This window comes from Rutilus rutilus, assembly GCF_951802725.1.
Source record: "Rutilus rutilus genome assembly, chromosome: 2".
Lineage (NCBI taxonomy): Eukaryota > Metazoa > Chordata > Actinopteri > Cypriniformes > Leuciscidae > Rutilus > Rutilus rutilus.
In genome coordinates this window covers 51,197,902-51,220,743 of record NC_140210.1, presented here as the reverse complement: position 1 = coordinate 51,220,743, position 22,842 = coordinate 51,197,902, and the positions used below count along the sequence as shown (strand labels likewise).

Sequence of the window (22,842 nt, the reverse complement as noted above, 5' to 3'; positions counted from 1 at the left end):
AGTGCCTTGTCGGTGTCCTTGCTCGGTGGAGTCGCGCAGGTAGAGTCGCTGGTCTTTACAAAGATACAATAAATAAAATATACAAAAACAGTTACAGTTACTGTCACCTCCTGTTGCCTGACTGCTTCTTCCTACTGAATGCTACAAACACACTGTATGAATAGCGTGAGCTGGCTTAGGCCATGCCTCACTACTGAAACTTTGAATAAACGCAAACAAACAAGACAACTCGATGACGTAGTGATTGTGTGAGAGGATAATTGGTGTGAAAATGGGAATGAACAGCAGAACAGTCTATGAACTCCTTACTGAGTATTGAAGCTAATTCTGCTTATGAAACTGCAAACTATCTCTCTGCAGACAGTACAATTTTCATCAATTGACTGCACTTCTGACTCCTGGTCTTCATTCATCATATCTGGTCCTGGTCTTTAACTGTAAATTCCTCTCCTTCAACAAGACAACAATAGGACTAAAACTAAAGAAAATTATGATCTTTTTCTTTGTTGAAGAATGAAGATGAATGATAGTGATTTACAGTGGCTCATCGAGGTTGATGTCAGACGCAGGAGATGTGACCTCTGGTGGCAGTTTGAGGGATTGTTAGGGATGGGCGATTACAAACTTTTTTATTTTGATCCGATACCAATACTTTTTCTTACAGTTTTAACAATGCCACAATGCCAATGTCAAAACCAGTTATTTCTTAAATTGGAATGTGTTTTTTTATTTATTATTATTTTTAGATTTTATTTTTTTATTATACTTAAAGGCATATCACACCAACAAACTCCAGCTAAATGTCAGGGGTGTTTTGGAGCAAACATGAAAAAAGTATTGAAAACAAATAAAAGTGATGCAGAAACCCATGTTTTGTCATTAACAATTTTAATATTGATATTTTTAAATGGAATCAATACCAAATAAGTAGCTTGTGAGAATCGATATATATCAGTAGTATCTATGAGCCCTTAAAGGTTTGTACAAGTATATATGAGAAGATCACAAATACAACTTAAAAACTTAAAAACATTTAAAGCAAGAGTTACAGGAACACAAAAGACTGAATAACAGAAGCTGATTATATTGAGCACTTTGAGAGCAAAAAAAAAAAAAAAATACATTTTCCATTGTCAATAAATTCCATTATCAGAATAAAATGATCAATTATGATTTAAAAGCAGGAAAATGTTGTAAAATGAGAAAGCATAGATTGTTTGCCACACCTGAACATCACTTTAGGTGTTTTGACTTAATTTTAACATATATTTAGACAATAACAATTCTCCAGCTTTTAACTTTCATTTAATTCCACTGTTACATCATGTTTCTTAAACTATACAGAAATTAATCTCTTGTGACTCATCACTGATGATCCCTGTCAATCATCAGTGGCTCCGCCCACAGATCTCAGGATTGGTTCATTTGTGCTCCGCCTCTCACTGCAGAATCTTCCTGTTGATCTGAACAAACAATAAGATGAAGAAAGACTGACTGAAGTTCATCAACAACATTATAAAACCTTTCACAAGATACATAAAACAATCACACTATACTGAAGAGTTTTATTGATTATATTGAGAAGAGCTGCAGGTTCTGACACTTACTGATGGATTCTCATGTTTAGAAAAGCTCTGAGGATCTTCAGGAGGTCTGCGATCAACGGTCTGTGTGAAAGAGAGCGAGAGATCGGTCATGTGATCATCAGTGATGGAGTATCTGTCTTTGACGTCTCACTTACTGTGAGTGTGTCGTACAGGTCAGAGGTCGTGGACTTGAGATCAAGAGCTGTATATGTGTCTTCATTGGGATCAGAGATCTACAGGAGAGACAGAAGGACACACACATTGTGAGTTCATGTTTTAAACGCTGACTGTAATGTTTAGAGGATCTTGATGGAAATTCCAGTTTTACTGGATCTAGAACTGAAGAATCGGGTGTTTGGACACGAGACTCGTGTGTCTTATACTCTTAATATCTGTGTACGGCTCATAGCGGCTGTAGGAAACATCTCTGCAGGAAAACACTGTGAATAATTGAGATCATCTCACCTCCTTCATAGCAGATATTCTGTTCATCCTTTTAGTAAGACTGTCAGAAGAAAGATGAATAAACAACACATTTAACGCCTCAAATAACTGCAATTTCAGGTTTCAAACAGAGATGGCGACAAAGAGGTAAAGCTTACGCACTACCGCTTTAAAGGGGTGGTAAAACACCTTTTTTCGAAGGCTTGATTGTGTTTGTGGGGTGCACTGTAACGTGTTCATGCTTCGTTTTTAAAAATGTGCATTATTTTTCACATATTTAACCATTATTCTACACTGCTCTGTCCCTGCTTGTAAAAACGGTCGGATGATTTCCGGGTTCTATGAAGTTTTTAAAGTTGGAACTGCTCGATCTTTCAGGACAAGCCGTTGTGCGAATCCTGCATTGAACTCGCGTAGATTGAGGAAGCTTTCCTCCGGAAAATGTGCAGCACAGAGAGCGACATTTGGTTTATAATTATGAGGGACCGAGTTAAAAATAAATTGTAACGACGTTTCGACGGCATAGCGCCAACAACACTCTACTACCACAACAACTCTTTTCCAAAGCAACATAGAATGGCCTCGCCCCCTTTATTTATTGTGTTCCCAGAGGAGGGGTTTATGTAAATGTTGGGGTTAGTGATGTCACTAACCCTGGAGGAATGTCTTGTAGTCCCAACCGGCCGTTTGCTGTAGTCCTTAGAAATTGATTTCTTTAAAGGCAAATATCTCCCTTTGTATTGAACTTTGAGCGTTGTAACTTTGCAGATGTTGTTTATGCTCAAACAGCAACATTAAATACTAGCTAAAGTTAAAAAAGTGAAATCACATTCAACCACCCCTTTAAATGTAACACTTAATCTAAATGTAATACAGTAATTCTTCATACATAGAGAATTACATTTTTTGTTAAATGAACTTTTTACCAAATGTACATCACAAAAGCACCTGATGCTCCACCGAGTAAAACACCGACACCAACAGCAACACCGACAGTTACAGACGAGAAACATCTGACTGCTGAAATACAGATACAAACACACACCAATGTTTAACAGGACTAGATCAGACAAAATATTCTGACAAATAAGAAAGTAAGCAGGTGTATATGGTTAAAATACAGAATATGATTCATAAAACTCACACATGACACACAAAGTCACAGTATCAGAGTATTTCTCCCCATGTTCATTGATGGACTTGCACTTGTATTCTCCACTGTCATCAGAGCTGATCTTTGAGATGCTGAAGATTCTTCCAGATCCTACAACCATTCCTCCTTTAAACCAGCTGATTTCTGCAGGAGGGTTTGAGTCACTGATGCAGTTCAGAGTCACTGAATCTCCCTCCACTATTACACCAGATGGACTGATGGACACTGAGACGCTCCTGGGTGAGTCTAACACAGATAAATATTGATATCATTAACAATCATTTTAAACTTGACATCACAGATGTTTCGAGGATTTAATGTCACAGTTACTGAACCATCATTAACTTACACATGATGTTTAAAGTCACAGCATCAGAGTATTTCTCTCCATGTTCATTGATGGACTTGCACTTGTATTCTCCACTGTCATCAGAGCTGATCTTTGAGATGCTGTAGATTCTTCCAGATCCTACAATCGTTCCTCCTTTAATCCAGCTGATTTCTGCAGGAGGGTTTGAGTCACTGATGCAGTTCAGAGTCACTGAATCTCCCTCCACTATTACACCAGATGGACTGATGGAGATCACAGGTTTCACTGGAGGATCTACAGATGTCAGGTAAAAGTATTTATCAGAGACGGCTGGTGGAAAATGTTCTAGGAAAGGCTGCAGTTGGTTATTGGACAATTTCAGCAAACATCCCAGTTTAATTTTTCACTGTTTAAGGCTAAAACACATTCCCCTGTAGGATGTGAGGGAAGGTTGCAAGGAAAGAAAATGAAGACGGAGGAATCGAGGGAAAGTTTATGGGTGCTTCTCAATACTCAAATTGATGCTTCCTCGTTTCCTCGCTCCTCCGTCCTCCAGCCTGTGACCCAGAAACTGATCAAACTCAGCATCTTGAAGGACATCTCAATTCTCTCCATTCCCTTCACATGTCACAATCTTTTTTATTTATGCTTTACCTTTGCAGTTTAAATTAATTATATATCAAACATATATCAACAGGACATCTTGCTTTATCTTTATTCTGTATGAATTTCTTAAATAACCAAACTTTAACAACATAAGGGCAGATCTCTTGATCGCAGCTGTTGACGCTTTGAAGTGACGCTCCAGTGATCAAGAATATTCCAATATACAAATAGGGCGCTTCTCATTTCTTATTTGTGTTTCCTCGTTTCCTTTCCTCGTGTCTCAGTTCCACCCCCTGTAGGATACGGGACGTAACTTCTCCCAGTTGAAAAACACGTACTGTTAAATGTATTAAAAATGCATTCAAATATATTTGTATTGTACTACGGTACGTCTTTATCACCCTGGCTCCCTTCCCTCCTTCAGGGAACAGGAGTTACATTCCCATTCAGTCATCAGTCAGTTACATCAGTGATTGATGAATTGGGATCCCTAAGAAATACGCCACAAACACTGTCTTCCAGTGCCTCGTGTAAACTGCCAGTTTGGTAGCGCAGTACCAAACTTTTCCACTTGATGACATCCAGACTCCACTGGTGACCATATAAGGACTCTTCGATTTCCATATATGGATTAAGTGATCTTAACTACAGTCTGAACGCTTTCAAATGCTATATAGTTTGTCAAGATTACTTTAGGTTTAGACTAAGATATTATTGTTATGTATAATGGCAAGTGTCCCACGGGTGTCGGGTAGTCTTAAAAATAGTGGTTAAAACATTTTTATAAATCATAAATTCAGATATTTATTCTTTGTAATGTTTGAAAAGTCAATCTGTACTCACACATGACATTGAGCTGAACAGCAGGAGAGATGTGAGTGTGTCCGTCTACAGCACAGCTATATCTGCCTGAATCCTCTCTTCTGACTGACTGCAGCAGGAGTTCATTGTTTCTGTCTCTTCTCTCAGTTAATGGCTGTGAGTTTCTGTACCAGATGAATGTTGCTCTGTCAGTCAGAGCGCAGCTGCTTTTACATCTCAGAGTGACTGAATCTCCCTCTGTCACTCTCTCAGGAGACTCCACCTGAAGATCTGAACACAACACACACATTATATCTAGTGCTGCTGTCATACACTGATTATTATTCAACATAATGCACAGAAGAAGAGATAAACCTCATCAAACTCACCTGTGACAGTAAGAGTCACTCCTGGATAACCAATATATTTTGCATCAGGTTTATCAGTGATGAATCTGAAATAGTACATGTGTTCATCCTTCAGTGTCACATGACTCAGTCTGACGGTGCAGTTCTGCTGTTTATCTCCCAGATACTGAAGCCTCTGACTGTATTTAGGGTCCTCAGACAGATCTCGAGGCTCAACACCCTTTGCAGGGTTTTTGCTCCAGAACGCTTTCATGATCTTATATCCAGTAGAAGGGTATTTATAAGTGCATCTCATTGTCACTGTTGAGTCCTTTAGTGCACAGATGTGTGATCGACTGTAACTCACACTCCAATCAGCACTAGAAACCCCTGAAACACAGAATTCATCAAACTGTAAATGTTGTTTTATCTGTTATATTGGACCATGAAAACATGACAATACTTTATTACTATTTGAAAACAGCGACTCATTACAGGAAATATAAGATAAATGTAAATAAATAATCTCAGTGTGAATTACTTTAAGACAGAGGAGTGAAGAGAGAACCTAGAAATCAGCCAAAAACAACAAGCTGCACAATTACAGTTTTTCTGAATTGCTAAAACACATTTCTTGAAACCATCACTCACTTTCTCAAAACCTTAAACACAAAACCAAATGTTCAAAACTCATTCAGAGAATCTCTGACTCTTCTGGCAAAATCAAACAATGCTTTCAGATCTTACACACTGTAAAATAATGCGACTGACACAGAGCTTCAGTACCGAGCCATGCTCACTGTTCTTTTACTGAGAACTGAAGTGCACATTCAAAGTAGGAGGAGTCGTAACAACAAATACGGAGGCTGAGGCACCCCTTAAAGAAACATTGCCATAATGACAATACATTACATCTCCCTTCCTAAGCATAAAGCAATAACCGAGCTAACATGATAACTTTGTGTACACATGCAGATATTACCAATATTAAACATTTCTGCTTTCTCTTTTAATTACAGAATTTTGCATAAAACATGTACATTCCTTTATATTAAAGAACATTAACACACCTTTGTATTCACAATAATCAATGACACAATCAATTACAACAATGAACAACAACAACAGCAACTAGGAAGGAGAGGTTACTAGCACATCACTTCCACAAAGCGTCTTTACCACGCCTTTCCCTGACTACAAGCTGAGCCTGTCAGGAGGCTTCACAACTCTGCCTCTCCTGGTAGTGTACTGCCCAGTTGGCAGTGTCTGCTTAGCAACCCCTAGTTCTGTAGGTGATGTTTGGGAGGAACTAGAACGATCCACAGACTTTGGCTCTTCAACACTTTCTGGCTCTATTATTTCTGTCCATTGGTCACCACTAAGCCTGTGACGGGACTCATTGGCGGCTGCTGTGCTCTTGCGAAGATGCTGAATGTTGCGGTGGTACTCTCTACTTCCACAGTCCACAACATAAGATCTTGGGGCACAGTGTGCTTTCACTACAACTCCACGAGACCATTTGTGACTGCCAGGGTGTGGTTGCACCCTTACCTCATCTCCCGGCCTCAATGCTGCACGAGGGCCACTTGCCCTCTTGCGGTCGTAGTAAAAATTCTGAATGTTTTTGCTTTTCGTCTAGTCGCCATTTAACTTTGAGGGGGTCGTACGCTGCTGGTGTGAGCAACAGACGAGCAGCAGACAGGTTGCTACGGGGCCTTCTGCCCATGAGCAGTTGAGCTGGAAATAGGCCTACTGACTCTATTGGCGTTGTTCTGTAGTCAAGCAGTGCAAGGTGTTTATCTGTAGCCTTAGACCAAAGTTTCTTAATAGTCTGGACTGCACGCTCTGCCTCGCCGTTGGAGTGTGGCGTGTGTGGGGACGATGTCTTGTGTGCATCCGCTGCATATTGTGGACCATTGTCTGTTCGAAGGATGGTGGGGATGCCATGTCTGCTGAACTGAGCCTTAAGCGTTTCTATGACAGCACGACTGTGTAAGTCTTTCAACTTATCTACCTCAATGAATTTTGAGTAGTAGTCCACCAGCAAAACTTAATGGTTTCCTTCAAACTCAAACAGGTCTGAAGCTACTTCTTTGAATGGAAGATCAGGTGTTTCTGTTGGTTTGAGTGGTTGTCTAGGCAGCCGATTCTGAAAGTCTGCACACTTGCCGCAGTTCTTCACCATTTGCTCAATTTCAGAACTCATACCTGGCCAGTACAGGACAACACGAGCTCTCTGCTTACTCTTTACTATTCCTAAGTGAGACTTATGTATAAGCTTCAACATGTGTTCTCGCATGGAAGGAGGTACAACTATACGCAGGCCTTTATAGACAACACCATCTGAAACGACAAGCTGGCTTCGAGAGTCCCAATATGGTTGTACTGCATTAGGCGGATTGTTTGTTGGAGGCAGCTGAGCTCCTACTTTGTGGCGTTCTGGAGCTCTGTATATTTCTGCTTACTGACTGAAACAAAGTTGAGCATGGAGATACATTTGAAGCCCTCCATCTCTGGCTTGTTCTCTGACAGCTGAGCTCTAGACAGTGTGTCAGGCAGTTCCATGTCCTTTCCTCGTCTGTACTTAACAGTCAGATCATACCACTGCAAGCGGAGACGCATTCTCTGTATGCGCATTGGGGTAGAGAGCAGTGGCTTTCTGAAAATGTCTTCCAGAGGCTTATGGTCGTTGTCCACTGTGATGTGGTTTCCAAATATGTAATTATGGAACTTGACACAAGTATGAACTATTGAGAGCATCTCTTTCTCAATTTGCGTGTAGCGCGTTTCTGTATCTGTCAGTGAACTGGATGAGAAAGCAACTGGATGACTGTCTTGCAGTAGGATAGCACCGAGGCCGTTGCTGCTGCCATCACAGAAAATCTCAACAGGCTTGGACGGATCAAAAAAACGCAGCACAGGGGACTTCATGCATAAGTCCTTGAGTTTGTCAAAGGCTTGCTGTTGTGCTGGTTGCCATGCAAATTCAACGTCAGCTTTCAGGAGCTGTCTCAATGGAGCGTCAACTTCGCTGAGGTTTGGCAAGAATTTTGAGTAGGTGACGAAACCCAGGAAACGACGGACACCATCCTTGTCTGCTGGTTTTGGCATAGACTTGACAGCTTCTATCTTCGCTGGGTCTGCCCTCAGACCATCTGATGTTATTAGGTGTCCCACGTAGGGCACAGAAGCCTGCACGCTGCTTCGCTGTTTGCTCCGATAGCGGGCCGTCAAAAACTAATGTGACGTGGCTCCGAAATCTTTCGAATTCTTGATACAAATCAGGAGCATCCCAGTCGATCTTTGGGTGATCAAACTGTGATAATGCCATACTTAACTTATCTGTTCCTGACAGACTTCTGACACCATGTAAAATAATGCGACTGACACAGAGCTTCAGTATCGAGCCATGTTCACTGTTCTTTTTACTGAGTACTGAAGTGCACATACAAAGTAGGAGGAGTTGTAACAACAAATACGGAGGCTGAGGCACCCCTTAAAGAAACATTGCCATAATGACAATACATTACGCACACATCAGTCAATATTATAAACACTACAGATCATTCGTTAGACACTACATGAAAAATGGAGAACACAGAATACAAAGCATGCAGTTACAGGAAAAATATTTATATATTGTAACAAAGTAAACAAATTTTGCAATTATGTAATAAAGTAGTACTGACACCTGACAGTGGTGAGTGATTAAATACTGTATGCACTGCAAGTACTGTATAGTATTGTACTGAATATTGTATAGTATGGAATGTCTGTATATTCAGCATTTGCATACTGTGAAATACAGTGACCAACTGCAGAAGCCCAAAAGGTTACAGTAAAAAACTGTAAATGAAAAGCATGTTACTGTAAAGTACAGTCAGAAGAGTTGAGCAACTGCAGAATCAAGGTCAGTGAGAGAGATTTATTCTGCTTCAGCTTCACGTCTTCATGTCGATCCGGCCGGAGAATATCATCTCTGCAGGAGAAGAGGAAAACCCTGAAGCAGATCCAGCCTTGACCACATTCTCCACACCTTCCTCTTCTCACCTTCCTCCTCTTATACTCATACTCGTCCTCCTCTTATACTCACACTCTTCCTCCTCTAACTCATTCTTTTCCTCCCCTAACTCCCCCTCTTCCTCCTTTTATACTCATACTCTTCCTCCTTTTATACTCACACTCTTCCTCCTCTAACTCACACTCTTCCTCCTATAACTCACTCTTCATCCTCTTACACTCATACTCTTCCTCCTCTTATACTCACAGACTTCCCTTATACTCATACTCTTCCTCCTCTTACACACATCCTCTTCCTCCTCTTATACTCATACTCTTCCTCCTCTTATAATCATACTCTTCCTCCTCTTACTCACACTCTTCTTCCTCTTATACTCATACTCTTCCTCCTCTAACTCACAATCTTCCTCCTCTTATAATCATACTCTTCCTCCTCTTACTCACACTCTTCCTCCTCTTATAATCATACTCTTCCTCCTCTTACTCACACTCTTCCTCTTTTTTATACTCATTCTCTTCCTCCTTTAACTCACACTCTTCCTCCTCTAACTCACACTCTTCCTCCACTAACTCACACTCTTCCTCCACTTATAATCATACTCTTCCTCCTCTTATACTTATACTCTTCCTCCTCTAACTCACACTCTTCCTCCCCTAATTCACACTCTTTCTCATCTTATACTCATACTCTTTCTCCTCTTATACTCAAACTCTTCCTCCTCTTATACTCACACTCTTCCTCCTCTTACACACATACTCTTCCTTCTCTAACTCACACTCTTCCTCCTCTAACTCACACTCTTCCTCATCTTATACTCACACTCTTCCTCTTATACTCATACTCTTCCTCCACTAACTCACACTCTTCCTCCTCTTATACTCATACTCTCCCTCCTCTAACTCACACTCTTCCTCGTCTAACTCACACACTCTTCCTCCTGTTACACTCATACTCTTCCCTTTTTTACACACATACTCTTCCTTCTCTAACTCACACTCTTCCTCCTCTAACTCACACTCTTCCTCCTCTAACTCACACTCTTCCTCCTCTTATTCTCATACTCTTCCTCCTCTAACTCACACTCTTCCTCCTCTTATTCTCATACTCTTCCTCCTCTAACTCACACTCTTCCTCCTTTATACTCACACTCTTCCTCCTCTAACTCACACTCTTCCTCCTCTAACTCACACTCTTCCTCCTCTTATTCTCATACTCTTCCTCCTTTATACTCACACTCTTCCTCCTCTAACTCACACTCTTCCTCTTATACTCATACTCTTCCCTCTTTTACACACATACTCTTCCTTCTCTAACTCACACTCTTCCTCTAACTCACACTCTTCCTCCTCTTATTCTCATATTCTTCCTCCTCTAACTCACACTCTTCCTCCTCTAACTCATACTCTTCCTCCTCTAACTCACACTCTTCCTCATATAACTCACACTCTTCATCCTCTTACACTCATACTCTTCCTCCTCTTATACTCATAATTCTTCCTCCTCTTATACTCATACTCTTCCTCCTCTTACACACATCATCTTCCTCCTCTTATACTCATACTCTTCCTCCTCTTATACACTCACTCTTCCTCCTCTTATACTCACACTCTTCCTCCTCTAACTCATTCTCTTCCTCCCCTAACTCACACTCTTCCTCCTCTTATTCTCATACTCTTCCTCCTCTTACACACATCCTCTTCCTCCTCTTATACTCATACTCTTCCTCCTCTTATACCCATACTCTTCTTCCTCTTATACTCACACTCTTCCTCCTCTAACTCATACTCTTCCTCCCCTAACTCACACTCTTCCTCCTCTTATACTCATACTCTTCCTCCTCTAACTCACAATCTTCCTCCTATAACTCACAATCTTTCTCCTCTAACTCACACTCTTCATCCTCTTATACTCTTCCTCCTCTTATACTCATAATTCTTCCTCCTCTTATACTCATACACTTCCCTTATACTCATACTCTTCCTCCTCTTACACACATCCTCTTCCTCCTCCTATACTCACACTCTTCCTCCTCTAACTCATACTCTTCCTCCCCTAACTCACACTCTTCCTCCTCTTATACTCATACTCTTCCTCCTCTTACACACATCCTCTTCCTCCTCTTATACTCATACTCTTCTTCCTCTTATACTCACACTCTTCCTCCTCTAACTCATACTCTTCCTCCCCTAACTCACACTCTTCCTCCTCTTATACTCACACTCTTCCTCCTCTAACTCACAATCTTCCTCCTATAACTCACACTCTTTCTCCTCTAACTCACACTCTTCCTCCACTCTTCCTCTCGAGCCTGGCCCGACACATTAACTGTAATTATGAGCCCGATTTAAACCCGACCATTTTTAATACGCGGGCCGCCATAACCAGGGGCGGCGCCAGATAATTTTTTTAAGGCAGGTGCTGAATGGATGCTAGATCATTGACAGGGGAGCTGCGCAATTATATATTATATAAATACTATTAATAAATGAGCAAAAATTGGCCACTCAATATTTAATATTCATTTATTTTAATTATCACAATTAAAGTTTTAATTTTATTAAATTGAACAAGCACAACATTCAGCATTCAATCAAATATTCGTCAAGATTTATTATTAATAATGTTATTACAACGTATCATTTTTTCGACATAATATGTGTGCTCATGCAACAAGCAAGATGTCCATTTGTATGGAACATCTTAATTCATGTTGTTTCTTTATTCTCTTTTATACTTAATTTTTTGGTATTAATGTCTTGGTAACACTTTACAATAACGTTTCATTAGTTAACATTATGAACTAATAATGAACTGCATGTATAGCCTACATTATTATTTTTTTCTTAATGTATATTTTCAATACTTCAATTTACTAATACTTCATTAACATCTTGTTAACATTAGTTAATGCACTGTGAACTAACAATGAACAGCTGTATTTTTAACCAACGTTAACAAAGATTAACAAACACAGCAGCAAATGTATTGCTCATGGTTAGTTAATACATTAACTAATGTTAACTAATGAACCTTATTGTAAAGTGTTACCAATATATTCAACATTCATTTCCTTATGTTTTGTGCTGTATTGTCATCTCAAGGTTTTTAGTGTCACAGGACAATGTTGTGAAGCATTAATTTTACTTAGCCTAGTAGGCCTAAAACAGGCGAATCTGATTTTATGATGATCAGACAAAGGTATACTTATCATAGAGAGGCAATTAAGATTATGCAACTGAGATTACTCAGTAAACTCTATTCAAATACCATTACTTAATCTCCCACGTCCTCTGTCTGCAACTCTTGTACTATAGGTTTTTACTGTTTTAAATATCAGACCAAAATCTGATATGTCCTAGCAGAGAGGTTGATGACTGGATTGAACACAATTCATTTGTTAACTTTTCACTTGATGTATTGCACTTATATTTATATACTCTAAAAGCAAAGTACACTCTGACTGGATCTCACAGCTCTGGAAGAGACGTATATTTATCTGTACTGAATGTTTTGCTTCATACTTAAGATTGTCAGTTCATGATCTTAATATGTAACAGGAACATTAATCATGATCAAGTCATTTTATGTATATTTTATTCTCAAAGGATTTCGGACACTTTCAAATTAATAAAACGTGTACATCAAATGTAAATATGTCTTTGGATCTTTTAATTATGACAAGAACATTTAATAATGCATGAATAGCAGTGCTTTATTCCTAGAGCATGTTCATATAGTCCGCAGGAGACAAATGAATACAGTAACAATGCATTTTTGAAACAACTGTCAAAATGGGTGGCTTGCAACGTGACTGTTTTGAAAGAATTACAGTAGAAATGGTAAGATCACAGTACTGGTTGTCTGCATCTTCATACATCATCTGTCTCGGAAATCTGAAACAATAAAACTACATAATATATGCAGTTTAAAACAAAAGAGATGTCTCCTATGCACGTCATTACATACATTAATGTGTGGTGGACAGCACAGGACATGAAAATCCATCAATACTAACAATAAATGTTAATGTTCACATGTGGACTAAACAGTAGTTCATAAACTATTGCTTCAACTGATCTCTAACTTCTTTAACTTCAGTTAACACAGAAATGAACGATCAACTGCACATACCTCTGCTTAGCCATGAACTGGTCGAACTTTCACATTCACTTTCAAGGATACACTCGTACATTTTAAACATTCAAAGGTTTTTGTGCACAGTTGTATTTCTACGAATTGTGTTTTGCATTTGTGAAATATATTTTATGAATACGTAATTTTATTTTGCGCATGTGAATTGATTTTTGTGAATATATAATTTTTTCACGCACGTGAATTTTTTTTTGGGGGGGGGGGTACGTGAATTAGGTTTCATGCATGTGAAATTGTCTACGCATGTATGAATCATGTTTGTTGCGTGAATTATTAATGAGATTGATTTGCCTCCATAGTTTTGAGGCCGGAGGAAAACGGGGAAAATGGTCGCTATCTCAGACTGAGTACCAGGCCCGGATTGGGTAATCGGGAGAATCGGGAGAATTCCCGGTGGGCCGCTTCACTTTTGGGCCGGTCGAGGATTTTTTTTGTTTTGTTTCACATTTCAATGTCACGTTAGTAACATTACACGTTCCGCCTTCTGACACTGCAGCGCGCAGCCTCTGCATGGGTTGTACCATGTGAGGGAGTTCTCCCCTCCCCTACTATAGAGTTGGTTGGGTCCATAGCCCGTCTTTTCCAAAACGTTTTAGGTAGGCTACCGCGGCCGCGGACCCGCGGCATCGCCGGCGCCTATACCGATAGCTGGGCCGGCCCTACCGTAACGGTACGCGTCAGGGAGGATGGATGGGAGGATGGATGGGAGGAAGAGGCCAGGAGGTATGGAAGCTTGTTTCCGCCACAGAATAAAACATTTTAAAAGATAATTGCGACTTTTTATCTCACAATTGCGAGTTTACATCTCGGAATACATCAGAATTGCGTGAAATAAAGTCTCAATTGCGTGTTATAAAGTCAGAATTGCGAGATATAAAGTCAGAATTGCCTGAAATAAAGTTGCAATTGCGTGTTATAAAGTCAGCATTGCGAGATGGTCAAAATTGTGAGATATAAAGTCGCAATTGCGTGTTATAAAGTCAGAATTGTGTGAATTAAAGTCGCAATTGCTTCTTATAGTCAGAAATTGCAAGAAATAAAGTCAGAACTGCGTGAAATAAAGTTGCAATTGCTTCTTTTAAAGTCAGAAATTCAGAATTGCGAGATATAGTCAGAATTGTGTGATATAAAGTCGCAATTGCTTCTTATAAAGTCTAAGTGAATTATTATTTAACCTTTACATTATTTGTTGAACTATGGTATTAATACAAACTACACAATAATAACAGCTGAACTGTTGCTTCATTTATCCAAATTGGAAAAAGTGCTAATTTGGAATTCCACCATGGAAAAAGTGGGCCGGTCTTGGGCCTGAACTCCAGGGCTGAAAAGTGGCCCCACTCCGGCCCTGCTGAGTACGGAAGCGAACTGAAATTGAGCGGAAGTACGAAGTCTGATATAGTCAGGCTACACATTTCTTACAGTAACTTCAAATGGCATAGTCATACATTTCTGGTGTTAGAGGGATAGTTCACCCAAAAATGAATATTTTGCCATAAACAGGTTTGGAACAACATGAGGGTGAGTAAGTAATGAAAAAAGATTCATTTTTGGGTGAACTATCCCTTTAATGAAGTTTTGTGCATGTGTGATGAACTTTGTGTATATCGTACTGTATATTTTATCTGCAACTACTTATCCAAATCTTCTAACATCCTGAAATAGTTTTGAGGCTGAGCAGGACCCTGAGGAGGCCGGCGCTGATGGTAGTGTTGATGTTGTGGCTGTGTGTATAAATAGGTTGAGGAGAGCATTTGTGTAGGTGAGTATGTAGCTGGTGGAATGTGTGAGGATGGTGATGGAGTGGACTGGTCAGCCTCCTCGGCCTCAAACAAAACATTATTATTATTATTTATTTTTTTTCTGGTCTGTATGCTTACATTTTTTATAAATTTAAGTTCCACAGCAATTTGATGTCCAAATGAACTGTAAGGATCTGGAGTGGCAAGAACTGAAGTAACTTGCTGTAACAAATTAAGTTTCTGTCGCTCAACAGAATCTGCATCCCCTTTGCGACGTTTCGATCCCGATTTGGGGGTGTGGTGCTGTGGTTAATGAGATAAAAATTAAAGTAAGAGAAATCACATTGTTATTACAGCACAGAAGAGCATCCAAAGATCTTGCATTTAGAAATAAACATATCAGAGCATATAGTAGAACATTTATAAATGATTAAATATCTCCATAACATGTAAAAGAATAATAATATGTAAAGAATAATTAATAAAATAAATAATTTGAATAAAGACATTATCATAAACATTGACCATTTTGGATACACCAGTTAGGAAAATGTCACTGCTTGATCTGTTTTGTGCAAACTTGAAAATAGGACACCTGGCACCCTGAATGACAAAACAACTAATCTGTCATCACTTTTTCAGCATTTTATTAGTCTTTACATCTACAATTGTTATTTTACCTGGTGCCTCAGATGTATTTATAATGTCCTCATCGCTGGTGGGGTCATCCATGTCCTGCCCGTCAATCAAGTCTTTGACAGATTGATCAAGCTGAAAAACAATTTTATGTCAGTGCAAGTATTTAAAGGATTAGTTCACCCCAAAATGAAAATGTCATGATAATTAATATCTAATTATGCAAATATCTACATTACTTAAGCACACAACATGCCTGTCCGTCATACTGCTCTGCTTACACTGGTCTCACTGGGGCGTTGGGCAACATGCTTTTTGAGGAACTCCAAATTCCTCAACAGCCAAGCCTGCTTATGAGTGAGCCCTTTCTCCCCACTCCCACTTGGTTTGGGTTTTTAGAAGCTTGGTATATTGTGTCCGTAATGTTGTTGCTCTTGTTTTCACCTCCTCCACTGAAAATATACACTGACACTGACATATGCTGTGTTTCCTCTCTAAATTCAACTGAACTAATATCATTAAATATTAGTAATATTATTCAAACAAACTATGTGCAATTCATCTTTTGTTAGACCTGAATGTAGTAGATGATCATTGACCTAGATCTAATGTTTACATTTGCTAGCTAGTGCGCTAGCAACTTTCTACACTCACCCGGTACGTTCAAATCTGAAGCGATCTCTCCCCAGCTCTTCTCTTTGTCGTTCCGGTTGTGGTACTCTTTTGAGGAGACATTAAATAGGCACCACTCATACTGTTGCCACCTCTCCACCATCCGTTCTTCCATCTCCGTTGTCCACCGGACCCGTACAGCAGCTTACGCGGCTGACATTTTCAAAACTTCCGTCACTTCCGTCTCCTTGTAGACCTGTCTCTCATTGGCTATTGTGGAAGTATTGACGTAATCATGGTCGTTTCACGCCCGATTTATAATCCTAGATATCAAACATGTTTGATATTATCGGGGCGGCCCCGATGTGTCTGCGAGCAGATCGGGAGGTGCAAGATTTGATCTGTGAACGCCTCACATTACCAGATAATCTGCGCCGAACATCGGAACAGATCGAGGTCCTCAACAAGATTTTTTCTCCGATTCTCGGGAGGGGTAAGTCGGGCATAAATCGGCCTAAAACTCCTAAAAGTCACATTTTAATTGAATTTAAAGTGCAAACTCGTTAACTGTTATCTCTTCATGAACTTTTGTCAAAAGCAGCATTATCAGTTAGGGGTTGAAGCGTGAATAACTGAATAATGTCCAGTACAGTGAGTCTGTCCAGTCATTGAGCTTGAGACATTGTCTTGTACTTTGTGTGCACATGCATTCTGTACTCGACTATTGATTAAACGGTTAATATTTTTCACTTTATTTTTTAAAATTCTGAGTATGTAATAACCTGACACAATTTGTGTGTTAAAATGACTTACACAACTAATGTGTTACATTTGACAACATGTGTTGTGCCTGAGCACACACACTACATGTGTTAAAACTGACACAACATGTGTCATTTTTAACACAATTTTAATGTGTCATTTTTAACTCTTTTTAGAGTGTACTTATGAAAATATTGTTTTATCAGTTACACTGGACCATGAAAATATGACAATACTGTATTACTATTGGAAACATCGACTCATTACAGGAAATATAAGCTCATCTTCTCAGAATCTATGGAGTGATAAATGTGAATAAATTATCTCAGTGTGAATTACTTCATCAGTTTTGATGGACGGTGTTGCAGAAAAGCAGAAGTAAATGTACAGAGACAGAGGAGTGAAGAGAGAACCAAGAAATCAGCCACGAACAACATGACACACTCTCAAATAATGAAATATATGAAAAATAAGACAAAAAAAATCTTAAAGTTGATTTATCAAATACCCAATGACATAAAAATATTAGTTTTGTGGCTTTTAGTTCTTATCTTGGGGAGACAAATATAGATACTTTGACTTTGACGCTGACTAGCAAGTAGCAAAAGACTATTGGACATTTCTAAAAGTGACGAGCGTTTGACATGTTCAACACAAACTTCCTGTTTCAGAGAGAAATATGTGAGAACAGGACAGAAGAAAGTGCAGATCAGCCGCTCATGAGGCCTTAAATAAAACATCAGAGTGTTTCTAATGTGAATGTAAGAGAGACTCACCGTGAATCATGAGCAGAAAGAAGATCAGAGGAAGAGGAGGAGCCATTCTGACCCACATCAGCATAACATATATCTATAATACAGCATTAATATAAACATCACTTAAACAAGTATTTGTAAATCACCCTATTCTTAACATTTCTCATGTAAAGACACATATGTTATATGAGCAATGATCTTCAGTTTAATTTAAGCAAGAGTGTGTTTGTCTTACCGTGTTGAAGCTCATCAGATCAACAGCATCCAAATGACTGACTGTCTTAAGGGACTGTCAGCGACGGAAATATCGCAGTCCCTCCCTCAAAAAGAGAACAACATTACTGAACTAAACATAACTAAAGAAAAATGATGATCTTTTTCTGTAAGTTGAAGATGAATAATTGTGAAGATGAATGAAGATGAATGATAGTGATTTACAGGTGAGGCTCATCAAGGTTGATGTCAGTCGCAGGAGATGGTGACCTCTGGTGGCAGTTTGAGGGATTGAACGAGCACATATGAGACGAGATGTGTCTGACTGCAGAACTATATACGTGACAGCAGTTTCAGGCCAGCAGCTTCAGACCGGACGTTAGGAGCTGACGATCACCTAAAGCCTGCTTTATACCAGAGATGGTCTTATTACTGGGAGAGACCAGGATCTGTGGCTCTACCATTGGAAAGTGCAACGGCTAACTTGTATCATGTGTGCCTCGATAACCAATCACATTACAGCCTTGACGTCATTGAGGCTGTGTCTGAAATCACCCCCTATGCCCTTAAATAGGGTACTATTTGAGGGAACAGCCATTTGTAGTGTTCTCTGAAACCACAGACACCCATAGAGAGGCGTTGACAGGTTTGATGATGCCCTCTGCTTGCAGTTTACCGAATTCTGCTGTGACTTCCTCACACAATGACTGGTTTCACTTTGGGGTTCAAGAGAGATTGGTGTGAGAAAACAGCTAAACACCTTCAAACAGTGTTGGCCATTCTAGTTTCCAGGGACAAATTACAGTCAGAATTTGAGCCATTTTCAAACAAATTACATTTTCAAAAAAACTCATTCTGTATGAATTATAAGCTTGTTGACCTCAATTTAGGTCACAATGACAGTGACACGAGTCCCCATGAGTCTGTGTGCATTCAGGAGGAAGTTCCCACCATGATAGAAAAATAAGCACACACACACACAGTAAATTCCCCGGTGTTACATTTAACACCGCTCGGTGTTTATATGGGAACCACCAGCAGGATGTTAAAGGTGCACTAAGTAATTTTTTTACCTTAACCGAACAGCTTCGGAGTCATTGGAATAGTTATATGACTTGTTTCGGGTTGAATGGTGGTCGTCGCGCATCCCCCGAGTGCCTGTGAGCGGAAAAACCACCCTTGCAACTTTGGGCCAGCGGGTCGCGTCAGGAAGTATCGCGTGATATCAGGTCTCGCGATGTAACAAATTGCTTTACGGCACTGCACACAAAGCTAGGAAAGCTTTGTCTGAGGACGAAAGAAAGGAAACGGCAGACTGACCGAGCGAGGAGTCAGACTCGAGTAAATATCGTTCATGTTGATGGACTAGTAGACATCTTCAGATGTTATCTGTGCCTGTTCGATGTCCGACGCTTTGTAACGCGTTCTGTCAGGAGGAGAAATAGGGATAGCTCACAGATGAAGTTATTACCGAGAGCCAGACAGACTCACGGAGGCGATTGGCATCTCACAACTTGCACTTTATTCCCTGTCGAACTCGTGTAACTGTCTGTCACACGTTCTACCATCCACATCTTTACTTGATAAACAAAAGTAGGATAAGAATGAGCATCAAACTGAAATAACCCGCATACGGGTGTTCGAGGTGCACATACAACACAGACTGCCGACGACAGTTCAACAGGGCGCGCGCAGCTCTTAAAGGGGCCACACCTTATTTCCACTCATTACAGCTTCCATCCTATTGAACAGGTACCGGTATAGAGGGCGGAAGGGATCAGGCAGTGAGTGCAGAGACGGCTCTGCGCGAGTGCTATTTACGACAGTAACGTTAAATACAAGTATTCCACATTCCGACTCTAGGGGTCGCTGTTTGACAAAAACGGAAAGCTGCCTAGTGTGCCTTTAAAAGTAACACAGAAGCAGTGTTAGAGTTAATTAGATAATTAAAAGATGATTGAGCATTGAAGACACCTGATGATAATGAGCAGAATCACTGAAGAAAAGAGAAACACAAGAACTACAACTGACTTCCGGAGATGAAATCAACTGAAGAGAAAAGAAGACATTAAATCTGTGAAGATCTCAGCAGAGGAGGATTAAACAACTCCACAAACAGCATTACCAGCTTCACTTATTACTAACCAGACTTTATTTCTGTCAGATGTCTACATAAGTTTTATTGAGAATTAACAGAGGTTTAACTCTAATGTGGTTCATTTGAAATCACCATAACAGTGATTATTATGTGATTAGTATTATTTTTTGCTGTTGTTTCTGTTGTGAATTAGTAGCTTTTCAGTGATGTTCTGAATTAATCTGTTTATCTAAATATTTGTTATTGTCACCATTGTTGAGATTCATACCCTGATTGTTGAAATCTGTGTGTCAGCATAGGCCTTTTTTTTCTTTCTCATCTTTGTTAAAAGATTTAAACCAATTGATATATTGCTGGATCTCATGCTGCAGTAACACAGGGTTTGTGACGTGAATATATTAGTGGAACAACATAATTGTTAGATTATAAAAATTTCAGTGAATCAGTCTATTTCATGATGATTACAAAACCATCACCAGGTAACCAGCATCACCTGATCTCGTTTCACTTTAGGCTTGTTCGACTTCATGCAGCTCTACGCTTTACACTTACTTTGCTGTAAATGAGTTTTATGAATGAATGGCTTGCTCTAACTGTTGCTGGTCTTCGTCAACAACACACTCTTTTGCACCACCTGCTGGTGAGGTCGACTAACAGCAGATGGAGAGTATGCTCGGCAATCTACTGCTTTTCCTGCAGTTCCTGGATGTCAATGTTGAATTTACTGTCGAATTTGAACCACTGAATTTGTGGAAGCGAAATAAAATGGACCGAAAATTGCCTATTGAATATTATAGGTTGTATTTTCAAACTGTTTGAATATTTTGGAAGTGAAATATGACAGGTGAATATGGATTATTGAATTTTTAATAATGAAAATGTGTTTGAAATGTTTTTAACTGAAATATTCACAGCTTAAATATTCAACAATGTTGAATTTCAGCCCATAAAAATGCAAGCCCTAAAAGTACAATGCATTAAAATGCAAGCATGGTTAATGCAATGCCTATTTTTTTCAAGTAGTGCAATTCAACAGGCTTTTTTATTTCAAAAACATTTGACATTATTTTACTTCCATATGTTAACCAATTAACATGTTTTTCCATTGCATTTTTACTGTCTTTTACTGATAGAATTACCAAGATTTTCTTTTTTACAATGTACCGTTACTAGAACATGTTGTTCATTCAGTAATGCAGCGTCAGATGGCAAAAGCTCAGTCAGTTTTTATTCAGCCAAATCAAAGAATTAAATAAAACAAAATTCTTCTACCTAAAGAATTCAAATTTAACCTAGAATAATCAAAATAACAATCAAAGCAACATCTTCAGCGTGCTACTCGCACACCCTAACTTATCTTCAGTAACTAAACAAACAAAACTAACAGCGGGTGGCAACACTCCTAAACTAGTGAACTAATACATCAAAAAGAACTATGTGAAATGCAATGTGTCACGTGACATCATAACCTGCTCTTGTCTCCAACTTGCCAAACAGGTGAGCAAATAGCAGGGACACACACCACACTCAAATCAAATAACCAAAACTAAGGGAGTAGGTCAAATAATTAAACATATTAACAGCATAAAGGGTAAATCAGTAATATTTTGACCATAAAACCAACTACTGCAAACACTGATAACCATAATGGTAATGTTAAACAAAACAATATGAACTGATTTCCCTGCAAAGACAAAAGCTGAGATAAAACTCACCCTGCAATAAAGCAATAAAACGCACCCTGGACAGAAGATCTCAAAGAAAGGGCACAGGACATTGTCTTGTCCAAACTTATCTCCTACCTTATCTCTGCATTCCCCTCTCCCTCCTCCCTTCCTTTCTTCCTGAGTCAAGTCACCAAAAGTTCACTGGGAATGTCTAAATTTCACGTATGATGTCTATTGGTTTCCCTTTTCATGTTTGGTATCATTTTAAATATTTAAAATCTGCAACTATTTTACCCTAAGCGGGCCGCTCAATGATCTTGATGCGTTGTCACCTAATCACTTATTGTTGTTAAAAACACAGGCAATACTGCCATCTTCAGACAAGAAGATCAATACGCGCACAGACGTTGGAAGCAAGTGCAGTATCTCGCAAAATGGTCTAAGACCCACAGAAACTTACAGATAGGAGATGTGGTTCTCGTAGTGGATCATTGTGCACCAAGAAACTCATGGTTGATGGGCAGGATCATAAAGACTATGCCAGACTCAAACGGAACATAAGATGTGTGATGATGCAAACAAAAACCAGTACTCTAGAAAGCCCTATAACTAAACTTTGTTTTTTAGAAGAGACTGTTTAAACTGGTAACAAAAGAAAAACGAAATAATTATTTTCAGCGTTTATGGCTAAGCAACTGATAATTTATATAGTGTCCCTCCTATACAATTAGGGGCCGGAATGTTAGAGCCATAATAAGACGTTTTGCAAATTTGATAATATTGAAGTGTTGTTAGATTATTACTTATTGTACTTGTATTTTTTTATGATAATGATAATTATTTTTTTGATAATGTTTATACTATAATTATTTATGGTTTTGTTGTGTCCTTGCTAACTGATGAGGAGATTAAGACGTCATGTCCGTGTGGTGGACAG

General features: G+C 39.2%; 1 protein-coding gene across 1 annotated transcript; it reads right to left on the bottom strand.

The window, feature by feature from the left end:
- Positions 1 to 489: 489 nt before the first annotated feature.
- LOC311283648 (B-cell receptor CD22-like) lies at positions 490 to 22,049 on the bottom strand. Its single transcript, XM_084398200.1, has 12 exons — positions 21,954 to 22,049; positions 18,163 to 18,247; positions 17,949 to 18,021; positions 5,290 to 5,637; positions 4,943 to 5,191; positions 3,533 to 3,787; positions 3,175 to 3,429; positions 2,957 to 3,050; positions 2,052 to 2,091; positions 1,742 to 1,819; positions 1,608 to 1,667; positions 490 to 1,463 (listed from the first exon to the last, which is right to left on the bottom strand). The coding sequence occupies exons 2-12, from the start codon at positions 18,175 to 18,177 to the stop codon at positions 1,440 to 1,442; spliced, it is 1,491 nt and encodes a 496-aa protein (XP_084254326.1). The 5' UTR covers positions 18,178 to 18,247; positions 21,954 to 22,049; the 3' UTR covers positions 490 to 1,439.
- Between the last annotated feature and the right edge of the window lie 793 nt (positions 22,050 to 22,842).